The sequence below is a fragment of the Pseudophryne corroboree genome, chromosome 1 (genome assembly GCF_028390025.1).
Source record: "Pseudophryne corroboree isolate aPseCor3 chromosome 1, aPseCor3.hap2, whole genome shotgun sequence".
Lineage (NCBI taxonomy): Eukaryota > Metazoa > Chordata > Amphibia > Anura > Myobatrachidae > Pseudophryne > Pseudophryne corroboree.
This window is the reverse complement of record NC_086444.1, coordinates 573,275,819-573,294,408: the sequence shown is the minus strand read 5'-3', so window position 1 is coordinate 573,294,408 and position 18,590 is coordinate 573,275,819. Positions and strand designations below refer to the sequence as shown.

At 43.9% G+C, this 18,590-nt stretch overlaps 1 protein-coding gene across 2 annotated transcripts in view; it reads left to right on the top strand.

The window, feature by feature from the left end:
- Positions 1–18,590, top strand: part of CCDC171 (coiled-coil domain containing 171) — a 242,124-nt gene that overhangs the window by 198,799 nt on the left and 24,735 nt on the right. For both annotated transcript variants that reach the window (XM_063914189.1, XM_063914190.1), the window contains 5 exons: positions 826–984; positions 3,671–3,856; positions 11,810–11,955; positions 13,864–13,918; positions 15,619–15,747. In XM_063914189.1, coding sequence (XP_063770259.1) covers positions 826–984; positions 3,671–3,856; positions 11,810–11,955; positions 13,864–13,918; positions 15,619–15,747 — 675 coding nt within the window. The remainder of the gene's footprint in view (positions 1–825; positions 985–3,670; positions 3,857–11,809; positions 11,956–13,863; positions 13,919–15,618; positions 15,748–18,590) is intronic.

Below are 18,590 nucleotides of genomic sequence, written 5' to 3'. Positions count from 1 at the left end.
AGCGGTGCTGTGAAGAAAAAATGTCGCTGGTGAGTGCTGAGGGAGAAGCCCCGCCCCCTCGGCGGCGGGCTTCTGACCCGCTCAAAATATGTAAAACATGGCGGGGGCTCTTTAATATACATGTACAGTGCCCACCTGTACATGTATATAGTTCATTTTGCCATAGGAGAGCTTTATATTGCTGCCCAGGGCGCCCCCCCTGCACCCTGCACCCTTACAGTGACCGGAGTATGTGAGGTGTATGGGAGCAATGGCGAACAGCTGCAGTGCTGTGCGTTACCTCAGTGAAGCTCACGAAGTCTTCTGCCGCCTTTGAAGCCTTCTTTCTTCTTTTTTCCGGCTTTGTGTGGAGGACGGTGGCGGCGCGGCTCCGGGATGAACGCCCAGGACGAACCTGTGTTCCAATCCCTCTGGAGCTAATGGTGTCCAGTAGCCTAAGGAGCAGAGCCTATCATTTAAGTAGGTCTGCTCCTCTCTCCTCAGTCCCTCGATGCAGGGAGTCTGTTGCCAGCAGTGCTCCCTGAAAACAAAGATACTTTCTTAGCAGGAGACTCAGGAGAGCTCCCTGCAGTGCACCCATCCTCCTCTGGGCACAGTCTCAAACTGAGGTCTGGAGGAGGGGCATAGAGGGAGGAGCCAGTGCACACCCAGAGTCAAAGTCTTTCTTAAAGTGCCCATGTCTCCTGCGGAGCCCGTCTATACCCCATGGTCCTTACGGAGTCCCAGTATCCTCTAGGACGTTAGAGAAACAGTATATACCAGTCATGGTCTAATGTAATTTAGAAGCCACTGCTACCTAATCTGCTCCCTCTGATCCCTTATTAGAAGTGCCTTTCTGCTTTGAAAAAGCAAGTCCTTGCGTTCACACAGCGGCTTCATACAGCCGAGTTGGAGAGACGATCCTTGCGCCAAGAGCTTTCCGATATTAACCAAAAATACAGCAAGCCGAGTTCTAAGGAGCAAATCCAACCATCCCAGGAATCTGTAAGTACAGAGCCATAACCTATGGAAAATGTTACTATTTCTTAATTATAAATAAATTAGCTCTTTTACCGCTGAAAGACATTTGCTTTGCATTCCCTGCCTATTCATATTTATTCATTTATTTATTACCAGTTATTTATATAGCGCACACATATTCTGCAGCGCTGTACAGAGAATATTTTGGCCATTCACATCAATCCCTGCCCCAGTGGAGCTTACAATCTATATTCCCTACCACATGTACACAAGCACACATTCACACTAGGGTTAATTTGTGTTGGGATCCAATTAACCTACCAGTATATTTTTGGATTGTGGGAGGAAACCGGAGAACCCGGAGGAAACCCACGCAAGTATGGGGAGAATATACAAACTCCACACAGATAGAGCCATGGTGGGAATTGAACCCATGACCTCAGTGCTGTGAGACAGTAATGCTAACCATTACACCATCCATACTGCCTATATATATATATATATATATATATATATATATATATATATATATATATATATATATGTGTATATATGTGTATATATGTGTATATATATATATGTGTATATATATATATGTGTATATATATATATGTGTATATATATATATGTGTATATATATATATATGTGTATATATATATATGTATATATATATATGTATATATATGTATATATGTATGTATTTATTTCTTGGCTAAATGCTTGGTGTGTGATGGTTACATGAGCCATACAACTCCAGTTATCTGCAACTAAACAAATGCTGTGGGCAAGAAAGTACAGGGATTAATCACTACATTCCTATTGATAGCTACATACTCGACGATTAAAATGAATGATGCCCGCGCTTGTGTATATATGTGTATCAGCAGATCCAATAAATGAAAGCAATAATAAAATATAAATGGGAGCGCTGAATGTATGTGAAAGTGCTAATACCTGTGGCAGAAAAAAGGGAGGTTAATAAAACAATGTTTAACAGCCCTTTTCAGTGCATGTGTCCGTCATTGATCCATTTTTCTTTGTGTAAAGGGTTCCGTATATTGCTGGCGGTCAGGACCGCTTGTAGGTAGTATGCAGAGGTTAGCAGATTGGATTCTAACTTTCTGTCCCTATCGCTGCCTACCTTTTTAATGTAGTTTGTGGCGCCTCTCCGTCCGGCTGGTTCCCGTCGAAGTCTTCTCTCTCTCTCTCGCCCTCGCCCGTCGGCGCAGTGGAGAGGACGTCCTGGAATTCAGGATCCGGACCTCACATACATTCAGCGCTCATTTACATACTGGATGAGGTCATGTGACCACTAGCTTTGTAATTCAAACTGTTTGCTCACAATGCAGCAGAAATGCAATATACTGTAAATCGGGACCATCTGACTGGTGGACCACATGCCAGATGCACCTCTGTAGTGCTTTGGTAGCCCTCACCTACCCTGACAGTCCCCATATATTAGAATATTGTGAAAAGGGAGACAATAGTATAACCTCATTTAGTCATATTGGTTACAGCATATTATCGTCTCTTGTAAACATTTTGTGTAATGCTGCTTTGCAACTGCAGTATCTGAATGTAAAAGGTCAGTTCAGCCATATACGACTTTATTAGTGTTTAGATGAAACCTATCCAGCTGTAAAGAGCCATAGTTTTACTGTATTATATGACTCTTGTAACATATTTTTTAAATGGTGATAACATCTCAAATTAGGATATGCAAAATCATTTGATAGGAATGTTACAACTTACTACTAATGAGAATGGTTTGCTTTCTAAATAATAGTATAGCCCTACTAGGTGGAATAGTAGTTTAGAATAAGACATATATTGCACTGGTAGGCATTTAGGATATTGATACTGAGTACACACTGAGCATATGTTGTAAAACCATTTGACAATACAATACTTGGACCATGGTGCACACTAGGTGATGCACTCTATGAGCCACGTCGCCTAGTGTTTCCTCTCCCGGGCCGGGCCGTGTATGCAGTTTTTGGACAACAGTCCAAATTGAGCTGCATGCACAGCTGACAGTGACGGTCGTTAACGACCCGCGGGGCGACGCATCGCTCGATGGTGGGGGCATACACACTTAGTGATAAAGTAAACGTCGTCGCTCAGGAAGGGTCAAAATGAGCGATGTCATTTAATTTATCGGTAAGTGTTTACCCACCTTTACACCTAACCAATGCAGACCAGCAACTTCTGTCCAACTTGTGATGTCTCAGAAGCGTGTGGGCATTGCCTGCCTACTTCTGCATGCTTCAAATCCATAAATGTGTTTAAAATGTCTGTTTGTTTAGTTATTTATTACTTTTCAACTGAAGGTGGTGTTAAAAACCTACATAAATAAATAATAAAATGTGTGGATGTCCCACCCAATGCGTAAGCAACTCAAGTTCTGGTTATTATAAAAGCGCTCTAATGTCTCCCTAAATACATAAAGCTATACAAACTGCATCATTTTGTGAGGAAAATAGAAGTACAATTTTACTGCTTATGGTTTATAGCCGACCACATGGTCAGGTAGGTGGGGCTGGTCATCATGCTGTAATGACGCTGGGTCTATTATGTGGGTTTAAAAAAAAAAAAAAGGTAGGTACAGTAAATTGGCTGGCTTTTCTTTTGGCAGTGTACTGTAAACAAGGAGGTTAAAGTCTTCTACTCTAAACCATTTGTACATAAGTCAGGTGATTGTTTCCTCAGAAAGTGGTTTCGTACCAGAAATTCAGAACGGTCTTTGATGAGCTGAATAATGCATTGGGTCGGGAACAGGAAGCGCAGATTCTTCTGAATGAACAATCTCAACAGATGCTGGCACTTAATTACAAAATAGAACTGCACTCACAGGAGGAGGTGGAAAAGGAGCAAACCTTATCCGAAGCAATACAGGTGAATGCTTTCTCCACTTTAGTACAATAGAGTCACAAAATAAATAAATAATTAAAATAGCTTTTTCGAAAGAAAGAATAGTTGTTTTTTAACTGTCACGACAGGCGTATTTCATTAGGTGGCTCATTGTTAAACTTCTAATTTATCAGTTCAGTATCTTTCTTTCTACATTTGTGTGTATTTTTGTGGTGGTGAATTTAACACTCACTAAACTAGAAATACAAATTTGATATCAAATAGCTGCTTATAATAATCACATATGTTGAAAAGATGTTTACTAATAATAAGGAGGTGTCAGAATACAGGGGGGAACAGAAAAGTACACTCTTGTTGGGGAACTCGCCCCAGGGCTACCGTCAGAAATTGCGGCACTGACATAATAGACAGGCCCCCCTCTCGGAGTGAAATAGACTGTGGTGCCCCCCATCCTCCATCGGCACATGCGCAGTTGCACAGCTAGGCAAGCAAAGGAGTTGGTAATGTGAAAGTCATCCCCAGTGTCGCTCCAGCCAGCAGCCCTTCTGTCTCCCCAGCAAGCACTCCTTGTCTCTCCAGCCATCCCCCTTCTCCCTATCACTTCTGTTTCTACAGCCAGGCCCCCCCCCCCCTCTGTCTGGCCAGTCCCTCTTTCTGTCTCCCCCTTTTGTTTCAGCAGCCTCCCCTTCTGTCTTATTAGGGCACCTTGTGTCTTCCCCATCTGTTTCTCCAGCCAGCCCCTTTACCCCTTCCGTCTCGAAAATCCTGCTTTGCCTCTAGTTTTCAGCCCCAGCCAGCCCCCCCCCCCCCCCCCCCACACCACACACCACTTAACGTTCTTATGGCAGCTCCACAGGTGAGGCGGCTCCTCTCTTTTTCAGAATGTTCGTGCCCCGGGATGCAATAACATAAAGAAAACTATATTGCACTGTGACACCAGAAGACAGCACTGGTGGAAGGAGTTACCAGCGGTGGAGAGCAGCGGATGGTAGGACCGGAGCTGTCATCAGTAGGAGCCGTCAGTAGTAGGAGCTAGTGACCGTCAGGCTCCCTCTCTCTGTCCGAGTGTCCGGACCCGAGACTCCCCCCTTGATGGCGGCACTGATTTGCTATACTATTATATAAAACGTAACATTTATTGATATGTGTTAAAATGTTACATAGTGCACTAAACACACAAATTATTCAATACATCAAGCTGAAATCAACACAGGCAAACATTACATGATAGTAAATATATGTGGTTATCTAAGCAAATGAATAGCCACATATATTTTCTGTTGTGTTATTTACCTGTGTATTTTTTAGTTTGATGGTTTGTATCTTTGTATGTCTAGGATGCTATGTCACATTTTAACACATATCAATAAATGTTATGTTTTATATAATAGTAGGGTGAGTGCCCCAACAAGAGCATACTGTTCTGTACTGCCCTGCATTCTGACTCCAATCACTGTCATGGGTGCACCACCTCAATTTACTATTTGTATACCTCTTGTTCATATACTGTAGGTAAGATTGTTCTCCTATGTGGATTTCCCTACTCTCTACTTTAAATCAGTGCTGGTACCAGTGCTCAGGTCCACTTTTCCTCCCAATTCCCCTGGCTTATAATAAGAGAATTTCACTATACCATAACAACTGAATGAGTACCTTCCAGAGAGACGCAGGCCAGCTCCCCCCATGTATCTGGCATAAGTGGAATAGGCTGCCTGGGACAAGTGTTTTGGCACTCTGGAGCATATTACGCCTTTTCTTCTCAGGGTCACTTTGAGGCTGGCTGTCATTATGGTTGCCCTATTTAGGGGCTAATTACCAAACCGTCTGATACAATTAGCGGGGATTACCCCATTCGTTAAAACCCAGAGGTGAACTTTCCACAATAGAAGGTATGCTCTGTGGTTTATTGTACGGGGAACCCATTGATTCCGCATTTTATGTGGAATCAATTGGTTAATGCCCGTTAACCCATTGTTTGTTGTGCTGTGAAAAGGCAGTATTATTAAGTAGCTCCAGGCATGGTATTGGTATTTCTCTAACGTCCTAGTGGATGCTGGGGACTCCGTCAGGACCACAGGGGGAATAGCGGCTCCGCAGGAGACCGGGCACAAAAAGTAAGCTTTTAGGATCACATGGTGTGTACTGGCTCCTCCCCCTATGACCCTCCTCCAAGCCTCAGTTAGGTTTTTGTGCCCGTCCGAGCAGGGTGCAATCTAGGTGGCTCTCATAAAGAGCTGCTTAGAAAAAGTTTTTTAGGTTTCTTATTTTCAGTGAGTCCTGCTGGCAACAGGCTCACTGCTACGAGGGACTTAGGGGAGAGAAGTGAACTCACCTGCGTGCAGGATGGATTTGCTTCTTAGGCTACTGGACACCATTAGCTCCAGAGGGATCGAACACAGGCCCAGCCATGGAGTCCGGTCCCGGAGCCGTGCCGCCGACCCCCCTTGCAGATGCCGAAGTTGAAGAGGTCCAGAGGTCCGGAAACAGGCGGCAGAAGACTTTCAGTCTTCATAAGGTAGCGCACAGCACTGCAGCTGTGCGCCATTGTTGTCGGCACACTTCACACCAGCGGTCACTGAGGGTGCAGGGCGCTGGGGGGGGCGCCCTGGGCAGCAATGTATAATACCTTTTTCTATGGCTAAAATACATCACATATAGCCCTTGAGGCTATATGGATGTATTTAACCCCTGCCATATATCGCAAACTCCGGGAGAAGAGCCTGCCGTTTTAGGGGGCGGGGCCTATTCTCCTCAGCACACAGCGCCATTTTCCTGCTCAGCTCCGCTGTGAGGAAGGCTCCCAGGACTCTCCCCTGCACTGCACTACAGAAACAGGGTAAAACAGAGAAGGGGGGCATATTTTGGCGATATTTTTATATATTAAGCGCATATAACAGAAACAACACCTTTTAGGGTTGTTTATATACATTTTTATAGCGCTTTGGTGTGTGCTGGCAAACTCTCCCTCTGTCTCCCCAAAGGGCTAGTGGGGTCCTGTCTTCGATAAGAGCATTCCCTGTGTGTCTGCTGTGTGTCGGTACGTGTGTGTCGACATGTATGAGGACGATGTTGGTGTGGAGGCGGAGCAATTGCCGGTAATGGTGATGTCACCCCCTAGGGAGTCGACACCGGAATGGATGGCTTTAATTATGGAATTACGTGATAATGTTAGCACGCTGCAAAAGTCAGTTGACGACATGAGACGGCCGGAAAACCAGTTAGTACCTGTCCAGGCGTCTCAGGCACCGTCAGGGGCTGTAAAACGTCCCTTACCTCAGTCAGTCGACACAGGTACCGACACAGATGAATCTAGTGTCGACGGTGAAGAAAGAAACGTATTTTCCAATAGGGCCACACGTTATATGATCACGGCAATGAAGGAGGCTTTGCATATCTCTGATACTGCAGGTACCTCAAAGGGGGGTATTATGTGGGGTGTGAAAAAACTACCTGTAGCTTTTCCAGAATCAGAGGAATTGAATGACGTGTGTGATGAAGCGTGGGTTAACCCCGATAGAAAACTGCTAATTTCAAAGAAGTTATTGGCATTATACCCTTTCCCACCAGAGGTTAGGGCGCGCTGGGAAACACCCCCTAGGGTGGATAAGGCGCTCACACGCTTATCAAAACAAGTGGCGTTACCGTCTCCTGATACGGCCGCCCTCAAGGATCCAGCTGATAGGAGGCTGGAAACTACCCTGAAGAGTATATACACACATACTGGTGTTATACTGCGACCAGCAATAGCCTCAGCCTGGATGTGCAGTGCTGGGGTGGTGTGGTCGGATTCCCTGACTGAAAATATTGATACCCTGGATAGGGACAGTATTTTATTGACTATAGAGCAATTAAAGGATGCTTTTCTTTATATGCGAGATGCTCAGAGGGATATTTGCACTCTGGCATCGAGAGTAAGTGCGATGTCCATATCTGCCAGAAGAAGTTTATGGACGCGACAGTGGTCAGGTGATGCGGATTCCAAACGGCATATGGAAGTATTGCCGTATAAAGGAGAGGAATTATTTGGGGTCGGTCTATCGGATCTGGTGGCCACGGCAACAGCCGGAAAATCCACTTTTTTACCTCAGGTCACCTCCCAACAGAAAAAGACACCGTCTTTTCAGCTGCAGTCCTTTCGTTCCTATAAGAACAAGCGGGCAAAAGGACAGTCATATTTGCCCAGAGGCAAAGGAAGGGGTAAGAGGGTGCAGCAAGCAACTACTTCCCACGAACAGAAGCCCTCCCCGGCTTCTACAAAGCCCTCAGCATGACGCTGGGGCTGTGCAAGCGGACTCAGGGGCGGTGGGGGGTCGACTAAAGATTTTCAGCACACAGTGGGCGCGCTCACAGGTGGACCCTTGGATCCTGTAGGTAGTATCTCAGGGTTACAAGTTGGAATTCGAAAAGTCTCCCCCTCGCCGGTTCCTAAAGTCTGCTTTACCAACGTCTCCCTCAGAAAGGGCGACGGTATTGAAAGCCATTCACAAGCTGTATTCTCAGCAGGTGATAGTCAAGGTACCCCTCCTACAACAGGAAAAGGGGTATTATTCCACACTATTTGTGGTACCGAAGCCGGACGGTTCGGTAAGACCTATTCTAAATCCTTGAACCTGTACATACAGAAATTCAAGTTCAAGATGGAGTCACTCAGAGCAGTGATAGCGAATCTGGAAGAAGGGGACTTCATGGTGTCCCTGGACATAAAAGATGCTTATCTGCATGTCCCAATTTACCCTTCACACCAAGGGTATCTCAGGTTCGTGATACAAAACTGTCATTATCAGTTTCAAACGCTGCCGTTTGGTTTGTCCACGGCACCTCGGGTCTTTACCAAGGTAATGGCCGAAATGATGGTTCTTCTACGAAGAAAAGGCGTATTAATTATCCCTTACTTGGACGATCTCCTGATAAGGGCAAGGTCCAGAGAACAGCTGGAAGTCGGAGTAGCACTAACCCAAGTAGTGCTTCAACAACACGGGTGGATTCTGAATCTTCCCAAATCTCAATTGACCCCGACGACACGTCTGCTGTTCCTGGGAATGATTCTGGACACTGTTCAGAAAAAGGTGTTTCTCCCGGAGGAGAAAGCAAGGGAGTTATCCGAACTTGTCAGGAACCTCCTAAAACCAGGAAATGTGTCAGTACATCAATGCACAAGAGTCCTGGGAAAGATGGTGGCTTCTTACGAAGCAATTCCATTCGGCAGATTCCACGCACAAATATTTCAGTGGGATCTGCTGGACAAATGGTCCGGATCGCATCTGCACATGCATCAGCGGATAACACTGTCACCAAGAACAAGGGTGTCTCTTCTGTGGTGGTTGCAGAGTGCCCATCTGTTAGAGGGCCGCAGATTCGGCATACAGGACTGGGTCCTGGTGACTACGGATGCCAGCCTACGAGGCTGGGGAGCAGTCACACAGGGAAGAAACTTCCATGGCGTGTGGTCAAACCTGGAGACGTCTCTTCACATAAATATACTGGAGCTAAGAGCGATTTACAATGCTCTAAGCCTGGCAAAACCGCTGCTTCAGGGTCAGCCGGTGTTGATCCAGTCGGACAACATCACGGCAGTCGCCCACGTAAACAGACAGGGCGGCACGAGAAGCAGAAGAGCAATGACAGAAGCTGCAAGGATTCTTCGCTGGGCGGAAAATCATGTCATAGCACTGTCAGCAGTGTTCATTCCGGGAGTGGACAACTGGGAAGCAGACTTCCTCAGCAGACACGACCTCCACCCGGGAGAGTGGGGACTTCATCCAGAAGTCTTCCACATGATTGTGAACCGTTGGGAAAAACCAAAGGTGGACATGATGGCGTCCCGCCTCAACAAGAAACTGGACAGATATTGCGCCAGGTCAAGAGACCCTCAGGCAATAGCTGTGGACGCTCTGGTAACACCGTGGGTGTACCAGTCCGTGTATGTGTTTCCTCCTCTGCCTCTCATACCAAAGGTACTGAGAATTATACGGCTACGGGGAGTAAGAACAATACTCGTGGCTCCGGATTGGCCGAGAAGGACTTGGTACCCGGAACTTCAAGAGATGCTCACGGAAGAGCCGTGGCCTCTACCGTTAAGAAGGGATCTGCTTCAGCAGGGACCTTGTATGTTCCAAGACTTACCGCGACTGCGTTTGACGGCATGGCGGTTGAACGCCGGATTCTAAAAGAAAAGGGCATTCCAGAGGAAGTTATTCCTACCTTGATTAAAGCCAGGAAGGAAGTGACCGCACAACATTATCACCGCATTTGGAGAAAATATGTTGCGTGGTGTGAGGCCAAGAAGGCCCCAACGGAGGAATTTCAATTGGGTCGATTCCTACATTTCCTGCAGGCAGGATTGTCTATGGGCCTCAAATTGGGGTCTATTAAGGTTCAAATTTCGGCCTTATCGATTTTCTTCCAGAAAGAATTGGCTTCAGTGCCTGAAGTACAAACCTTTGTCAAAGGTGTACTACATATACAGCCCCCGATTGTGCCTCCAGTGGCACCGTGGGATCTCAACGTAGTTTTGGATTTTCTCAAATCCCATTGGTTTGAGCCGCTCAAATCGGTAGATTTGAAGTATCTTACATGGAAAGTAACCATGCTACTGGCCCTGGCTTCAGCCAGGAGAGTATCAGAGTTGGCGGCTTTATCGTACAAAAGCCCATATCTGATTTTCCATTCGGACAGGGCAGAACTGCGGACGCGTCCTCAGTTTCTGCCTAAGGTGGTTTCGGCTTTTCACTTGAACCAGCCTATTGTGGTGCCTGCGGCTACTAGCGACTTGGAGGACTCCAAGTTGCTGGACGTTGTCAGAGCATTGAAAATATATATTTCAAGGACGGCTGGAGTCAGAAAATCTGACTCGCTGTTTATCCTGTATGCACCCAACAAGATGGGTGCTCCTGCGTCTAAGCAGACGATTGCTCGTTGGATATGTAGCACAATCCAACTTGCACATTCTGTGGCAGGCCTGCCACAGCCTAAATCTGTAAATGCCCACTCCACAAGGAAGGTGGGCTCATCTTGGGCGGCTGCCCGAGGGGTCTCGGCATTACAACTTTGCCGAGCAGCTACGTGGTCAGGGGAGAACACGTTTGTAAAATTTTACAAATTTGATACTCTGGCTAAGGAGGACCTGGAGTTCTCTCATTCGGTGCTGCAGAGTCATTCGCACTCTCCCGCCCGTTTGGGAGCTTTGGTATAATCCCCATGGTCCTGACGGAGTCCCCAGCATCCACTAGGACGTTAGAGAAAATAAGAATTTACTTACCGATAATTCTATTTCTCATAGTCCGTAGTGGATGCTGGGCGCCCATCCCAAGTGCGGATTGTCTGCAATACTGGTACATAGTTATTGTTACAAAAATCGGGTTATTATTGTTGTGAGCCATCTTTTCAGAGGCTTCTTCGTTGTTATCATACTGTTAACTGGGTTCAAATCACAAGTTGTACGGTGTGATTGGTGTGGCTGGTATGAGTCTTACCCGGGATTCAAGATCCTTCCTTATTGTGTACGCTCGTCCGGGCACAGTACCTAACTGAGGCTTGGAGGAGGGTCATAGGGGGAGGAGCCAGTACACACCATGTGATCCTAAAAGCTTACTTTTTGTGCCCTGTCTCCTGCGGAGCCGCTATTCCCCCTGTGGTCCTGACGGAGTCCCCAGCATCCACTACGGACTATGAGAAATAGAATTATCGGTAAGTAAATTCTTATTTTTTATCTAATTTACGTTGTGGCAAGGCTAGTGTATTAATGAGAACTTGTATTTTAGAAATAATGACAGTTAAGACACAGAATACACTTGACAGGTAAACAAGAAAGATTTCTTTGAGTGTTTGTTTGAGAAACCTGGAACCAGATAGCCCTAAAAAATACTTTATAGTTTATGTGCTGTGTATCCTTTGTTCTGTAGCTCATGGCATATATTGAAGTCATGCTGGAGCGTTGACAAGTAAGTGCTTTCGTCTCCTCCACTCTCCTGCTTGTAGAGTCTCTCTGAGGCAAAGATAGAGCTGCGGAGAAGAGATCAATCCTTACGTCAGCAGAACAGACAGCTGACCCAGCTGGAGCAGGACAAGCGTCGGCTGGAACAGAGCATCTGCATTGCTGAGAGTGCCCTGCGAGTAGCATCCAAGTGAGTTTGGGTACCTTGAGGGAGATTATGGATAACAAACAAGAGATCAGTTTGTACTACCATGTTGGCTTTGTGCACAGGATGATGAAAATGTAAAAGAGAATAAATGTAATAGCGCACGGACCTTCTGTCATCTTTTGAAAACATTGGAATAGAACACTCAGACTTAATAATGTGACGTTTTATTTAAATGTGATAGATAATTCTTCAGAGATATATGTTATTTAGCTTCTTTTTTTTTTATTGTGTATTTCATCACAGATCTGGTTTATTGAGAATTATTAATATTGGCATGCAGAAACGCAGCATGTGCCACACAGTCAGTACAAACAGTATGCATTTGTTTTATTATTATTTGTTACTCAAGTAGTATACATTCTGTATATACTGGTCCCATGGTTATCCATCCCATAATCTGGTTTATCCTTATTTACCCAAGTAGTAAATACTGTAGTTTGCCTATGTAGGTGCCATGTTTATTGTTTATTCATCCAGCAGATGGGTCCTCATACACTGTAGCTCAAGTCATGGCAAATAGTCCAAGTCAGCGCACCAGGTCCTGGGTGACAACATGTGCGTCTTATTTGCATAAATATAGCAACTGGAAGAGCCAGAACTACACTGCTAGATTACACTGATAAATCTGATGTGTGACATCTGTACATCTGCGTGTGACTGAATCTGCGTAAGAAGTGCAATGATGCAGTGGCCACAGCTTTTTCTCACTCTAAGTTCCGTTGTGCTTCGTGGAGTAAATTTACTAAGATGGGAGTTCTATTTAAGATGGGATGTTGCCAATAGCAACCAATCAGATTTTACTTCACATTTATTTAGCACCTTCTAGAAGATACCTGGAATCTGATTGGTTGCTATAGGCAACATCCCATCTTAAATAGAGCTCCCATCTTAGTAAATTTACCCCCATGTGTGATTTTGTACGTGTTTTAAACAAATTCCTGTGTGGTTATAGTCGCAGCCCAGCATCTATAGTACACTGAGAGCGGCATTTCACTGTGATGTGAATAAGATGCCAAATGTAAAGAAAAATACTGTACGCTACCCCTCTCAAAGCGTCTCCGTTGCATCGGGCGTTTCTCACCATATGGCATATAGACGCTAGGTGTATGGGGACATATCTGTATTATAAATGACAACCGTTACTGGATGTTTTAAATTATGTTGTGCACTGCATTCACCAGAAACAGGGATTTATAAAGGTTTCTATCGCCAAGCATACAGTAAGCAACATGCGGAAAACAGAAATAACAGTATTGGCATTCATGTTAATCTGGTGACTATTCATTTTAAATGAGATTGGAATCTGTTCACCAGATGGCAGTACAGGTAAAGGCCAGTACTCCTGGCCCGATGCTGGAGAGATGTGTGCTGAGCGAACCGCTCAGCACACATCTCTCCCGGCGCTCAGCACAGCGCGATCTGTGCTGAGCGTGCGGGGGGAGATGGGGGGGCCGCTCACTTCACCCAGCGGGTGAAGTGAGCGACCCGCTAGATTGGCCTGCATGCAGGCCAATCTAGCAGCAGCGATAGCGATGCGCGGGGCTGCGCATCGCTATCGCTGTTAGGGCTACACACAAAGCGATCTTGCTGAAAATCTAAGCAATCTAGTCAGATTGCTTAGATTATCGCTCAGTGTGTACCCCCCTTAAGATCGTCACAAACAGATCAAATCCTAGCCAGCCTAAATCACTGTAATTTGATGCTATAGCTGGGTCTTATGATCTTTTTATGTCATTTTATAATATGATGTACAAAAGTCTGGGTTGCTTTTCTGCATTTAGGACTAAAATGATGGAAAAGGAATCTAGTAAATTTGTAAAACAAAGAATACTTACTGTATATAAAACTTGCTAAGTTTTCATTTAAGCCATCAACTGTTCATGTTTATAGGGATAAGGAAGCCCTGTTGAACTACATGATATCTGTAGCAGCGACCTTCCAGCAGGTAATAATTATTCTAATGTAAGGTGTGACATGAACTTTGTAGAAAAAAGTGACTTGATTTCAAACTTAGAACTGCAGGGCTTTCAGTCCTAGAGTGCACTCCAATGTCTTTAAATAAGTAATTGTTTATGCAGTACTTGTTTCTCCGTGTACATACAGTATGTGTAAAAACTGTTTTCTGTACGCCCCCTGCTCAGGTTGGCGTTATAAACTATTTATTACACTGGGATTAAGTGCAATAATGATTGCAAATAATTGTTTTGAGCCTGGTTACTTGTGTTGTTGCACATGCACAAGCTTGTACCTACTGTAAACCAGTCCTGGACAACCTCTGGCTCTTCAGCTGTTGTGAAACTACAAGTACCAGAATGCCCTGGCACAGTTTTGCTATTAGAGAATGCTAAAACTCTCAGGGCATGCTGGGATGTGTAGTTTCACAACAGCTGGAAAGCCATAGGTTGAACAGCATAGACAAAATAGTGGTGTTCTGCAAACTGTATACCACTTAAATGCATTTCCCTTTTGGCATTATACAGTAATTTAGTGGATTTAGTATTCACTTTATTCTGTTGTTCCGCTAATATGGTGGCATTGAGGCTCGATAAATCATAGCTTACCAGACTATTGCCAGCAAACTGGCATTACCTCATACAGCACTGTCATTTCAAATAGTAGGTCATGTTATAGGTGGCATTCCTTTTTAAGGTTTATTTGACTGGGGTCAGATGGCCTGTTTCAGAGGTGGATGCAAATATCGCCGTCACTGCGTCTTTGTATACGGCAGCTGAGCGACAATATGTTAATACCATAGGAGGCGTTGGTTATCATGTCTAGATGGCAGCACCTCTGGACGTACAAGCCAGATGGATTGGGGCGTTTATGTGTTTGATTCTACACCCAATTGTAAGTAGTAGATATGATTTGCTAGATGAGATGCTGAATGTGAAAGTGATCCTATTTAGTACTCACATGTTGATGTATATTTCAGGTGGCAGGTATGGTGCATTGCTGTTACTTTCTATGATACCCTTTTCGTGCCTGCTGTTTACAGTTAATTTAATTGAAAATGTTTAAATGTGAATTACAAAGCAAAGTCAGCTTTGAAGTCTCCTTATTACTTACATAAGACATTCCCGGGTCTCCAGCGAGTACTGAAAAGATATAGAAAGGACTTTTAAGTGACATTTAATTATTTTTTTTTGTGATGGTCATATTGCAGAAAGGAGTGTGTGTGTGTGTGTGTCTGTCTGTCTGTCTGTCTGTCTGTCTGTCTGTCTGGTGGGAAATAGGTGCATTTGTGAAAAAGATGCACAATGCTGCCCCAATATTTCCAGTTCGTAAATGAACTCCAGAATTACCTGTAATAGTTCATATGAAAGTGATACTGCGTTTCGAACCAGGAGCTTCACCAAATCTCTCTAATTTGTTAAAGACCTTAGCGATCTAAATACTACTCGGTAATCTTTGATTAGCTTTTAGTATTTAACTTTTAACATATTTTTAAATACAATATTTTCAAGTTTCAACAAATATTTGCATGCTAACCAAACTCATGTTTTGTATAATATATACTTTGCAGTGATCTAAAGGTTTCTGTCCTTGTTAAAAAAAAAAAAAAAAAAAAAAAAGTTTAGTGAGTTCAAATCAGTGCATCTTGCACATTATCCAGTTAATTATTGATCACACTTTTTCTCCACTTAGATTAAAGATCAGTCTTCCTTGTCGCGGACAGCATCAAGAGTTGATTTTACTTTTCAACTTCCAAAACTGACACATACATTGTTTGATCTGGAGGGATACATGGGAGGAGCGGAATTCACAGCTTGCCAGGTCTTTGTTAAATGTACATGTATTTATCTGTTAATTACTTGCAACACTCACACGTGTATGTAAAATGGCTCATGTCCAGGCATGGTTATAGAGGTTTTGTATTGCATCTTACAACAGAAGGGGAAACAGACCTTGGGATTTGCTTCACACCTTTTATGGCAATGCAAAAATAAGAAGGGACTTCTGTTCCTTAACCATATTTCATTATTAATAATATTAGTAGTAGTAGTAGTAGTAGTATTATTATTATTATTATTATTTTTCTTTATAGCTAGAGGAACAACTTCCATAGTCATTAGAGCATGACATGATGGGTCCTTCAGCCCATACTTCATGCCTACTTTTTTCACGGGCCTTTGTCATAGGTCAAACGAACCTCTGACTACCTAAAGTCAAGAGTAGTTTGGTAAATACTTTATATCCCTATAGTAACAATGGACTTAAGTGTCCCAAGCAGATAAGTCTGAATGACTGTCACACTGCTGATGGTCTCAATCTATATTGCCCTTTTTTCAGTGGGAAACTAAGTGACATGTTTGTATTGTTCCAAGATGGTGGCATCCGGTAGTAGCAGCTGGGTTGTAGAGATGGAATCTGTCAGGTTACTCCTCCTCAGTGTTTTGTAATCTTTCTGTGCTATTCAGCTATCCTAGCAGGCGACAAATTAGGCTCACTTTTATAAGAAGGTATCTTGTTGTGTTTGGTTGTTTTTTTTTTTTTGTATGTTTTTATTATTGGGTTTGCTCATGCCTGATTCCCAGGAGTCCCAGCCCAAGAAGAGGGGCACTAGGCCGCCAACATTGGTTTATTTCTATGCCAAATGCCTGAACAATTTTGTCACATTTCTGTTACCTGCATCCATCCTCAGTCCTACACAGCACCTTGAGGGCAATGGGTAAGCTAGTGTGTATTTAATTAATAGCACAGTCTTTGGATCATTTTAGCTGTACATGCTCAAGAGGGCCAAGTACCTTTTCCAAGCATTTACAACCCAACCAGCTTATATATTCCTATTTCCTTCATTTATAGACCTTTCCAGTTAGGTTGAAGGACTATAACACTTTGTTTCCAAAGACATAAAGTATTCTTTTTCCTGACTGATGTTTAAGGAATGTCTTTGACAGTGCAGTGGTAGACCTTACCACTGTGCAGAATAAGGGGAAACTAGGGAAGACAATAATCAGTCTGTGTTTAACAATGCAATAGCTCTTCCAAAATCCACGGAGTCCCTTCCTGTAACTGACTCCATTGTCAACTTTATCAGGGCGACATTAATAACTCAGTGGATCATGATAGACCCCAAAACTTAATTTTTGGAAAGTGATCTTATTGCTACTGTTGTTGTTACCACAGATCAAGTCTTATTTATCCTAGTGGTCTCAGGGAGAAAGGTACCGTAGAAGATGTAAAAGAGATCAGATTGTAGAGGCCATCTTACCCTGTGACCCAAAGTACTGGAAGTAGGGTTCTCAGGAAGTTATAAAATTAAATCTTCCAGACTTAAGCTGGGTACACACCTGAATGATCCAGTGATCTTACAACGGGCCAATACGATGTAACGATATATTGCGCTCTAATACACACTGCACAATATACCGCATGATGACACAATATGTAATTACAGTATCAATGTCATCAAACCGCATCATATGTTGCATCGTCCCATCTGTTGTGCAGAACATCATGTGGAAAGATGCAACCACACAATTCATCAAACATTAAATTGTTTGAAATTGGGGGTACATACTATACAATGTTAACCAGTTTTAGTAGAGTCTGGTAGGTCCGTTCCTTCTCTTGGCAGACTTATTCACATGAAAGATCATAACACTTAGCACTGGTCAAATGGACTGGGGCCTGGATTAAGCTCTGACAACATGTATGTGTAAAACTTAAAATAAAAGGCCTATGTAAGCACATGGCATCTACTACCTTCAAGTGGGTGTTGTGTGTAACAGCTGTTCAGTAACAATTAATGTACTAAGTACTATTACTACTAATGATCCCGTTCTGGTTGTGACACAATCTACAGATAAGTCTGGCCTGTGTGTTTAGAAAAGTGTCCCCTATGCTTAGATATTTACCTCTGATATCTTTAAAGAAGTTTTATTTTTATATAGAAAGCACAGACTTCTTTCAGGTGTTGTCTGACACTGATCAATAAAATTACAGCAAATATTGGGACTTTTTGGAGATGCAAAATCATTCTTCACTTTTTATTCCCCTTCACGATGACGTGGAGAGTTCTGCTCTGCCCAGTAGCTGCAAACGCACTCACAGGGCATAGAGAGCTTTGCTGCCCCTCACACATGATTGTCTGAGTTACTTTGTTGCTCATTTGCCTCCGATGGTCTTCAATAAACCTCTTGCTTAATATAATCAGGAGCACCAATGATTTGTGCACAGGCCTGTAGGAGGTGAAGCCATTTATTCATCCAGCGTCACAAAGCCATTTTGTAGTGACATTATCTTCACGGGGCTGGTATACATGCCATGGCTGCACCTTCTTGATCTCCGCCCCCCCCCCCCCCCCCCCCTCTTAAAATACATGGGTCACAGAGTTTCTCTGGCGTCCTAGTGGATGCTGGGGACTCCGTAAGGACCATGGGGAAAAGCGGCTCCGCAGGAGACTGGGCACAAAAGTAAAGCTTTAGAACTACCTGGTGTGCACTGGCTCCTCCCCCTATGACCCTCCTCCAAGCCTCAGTTAGATTTTTGTGCCCGAACGAGAAGGGTGCACACTAGGTGGCTCTCCTGAGCTGCATAGTGAAAAGTTTTAGTTTTAGGTTTTTTATTTTCAGTGAGACCTGCTGGCAACAGGCTCACTGCATCGAGGGACTAAG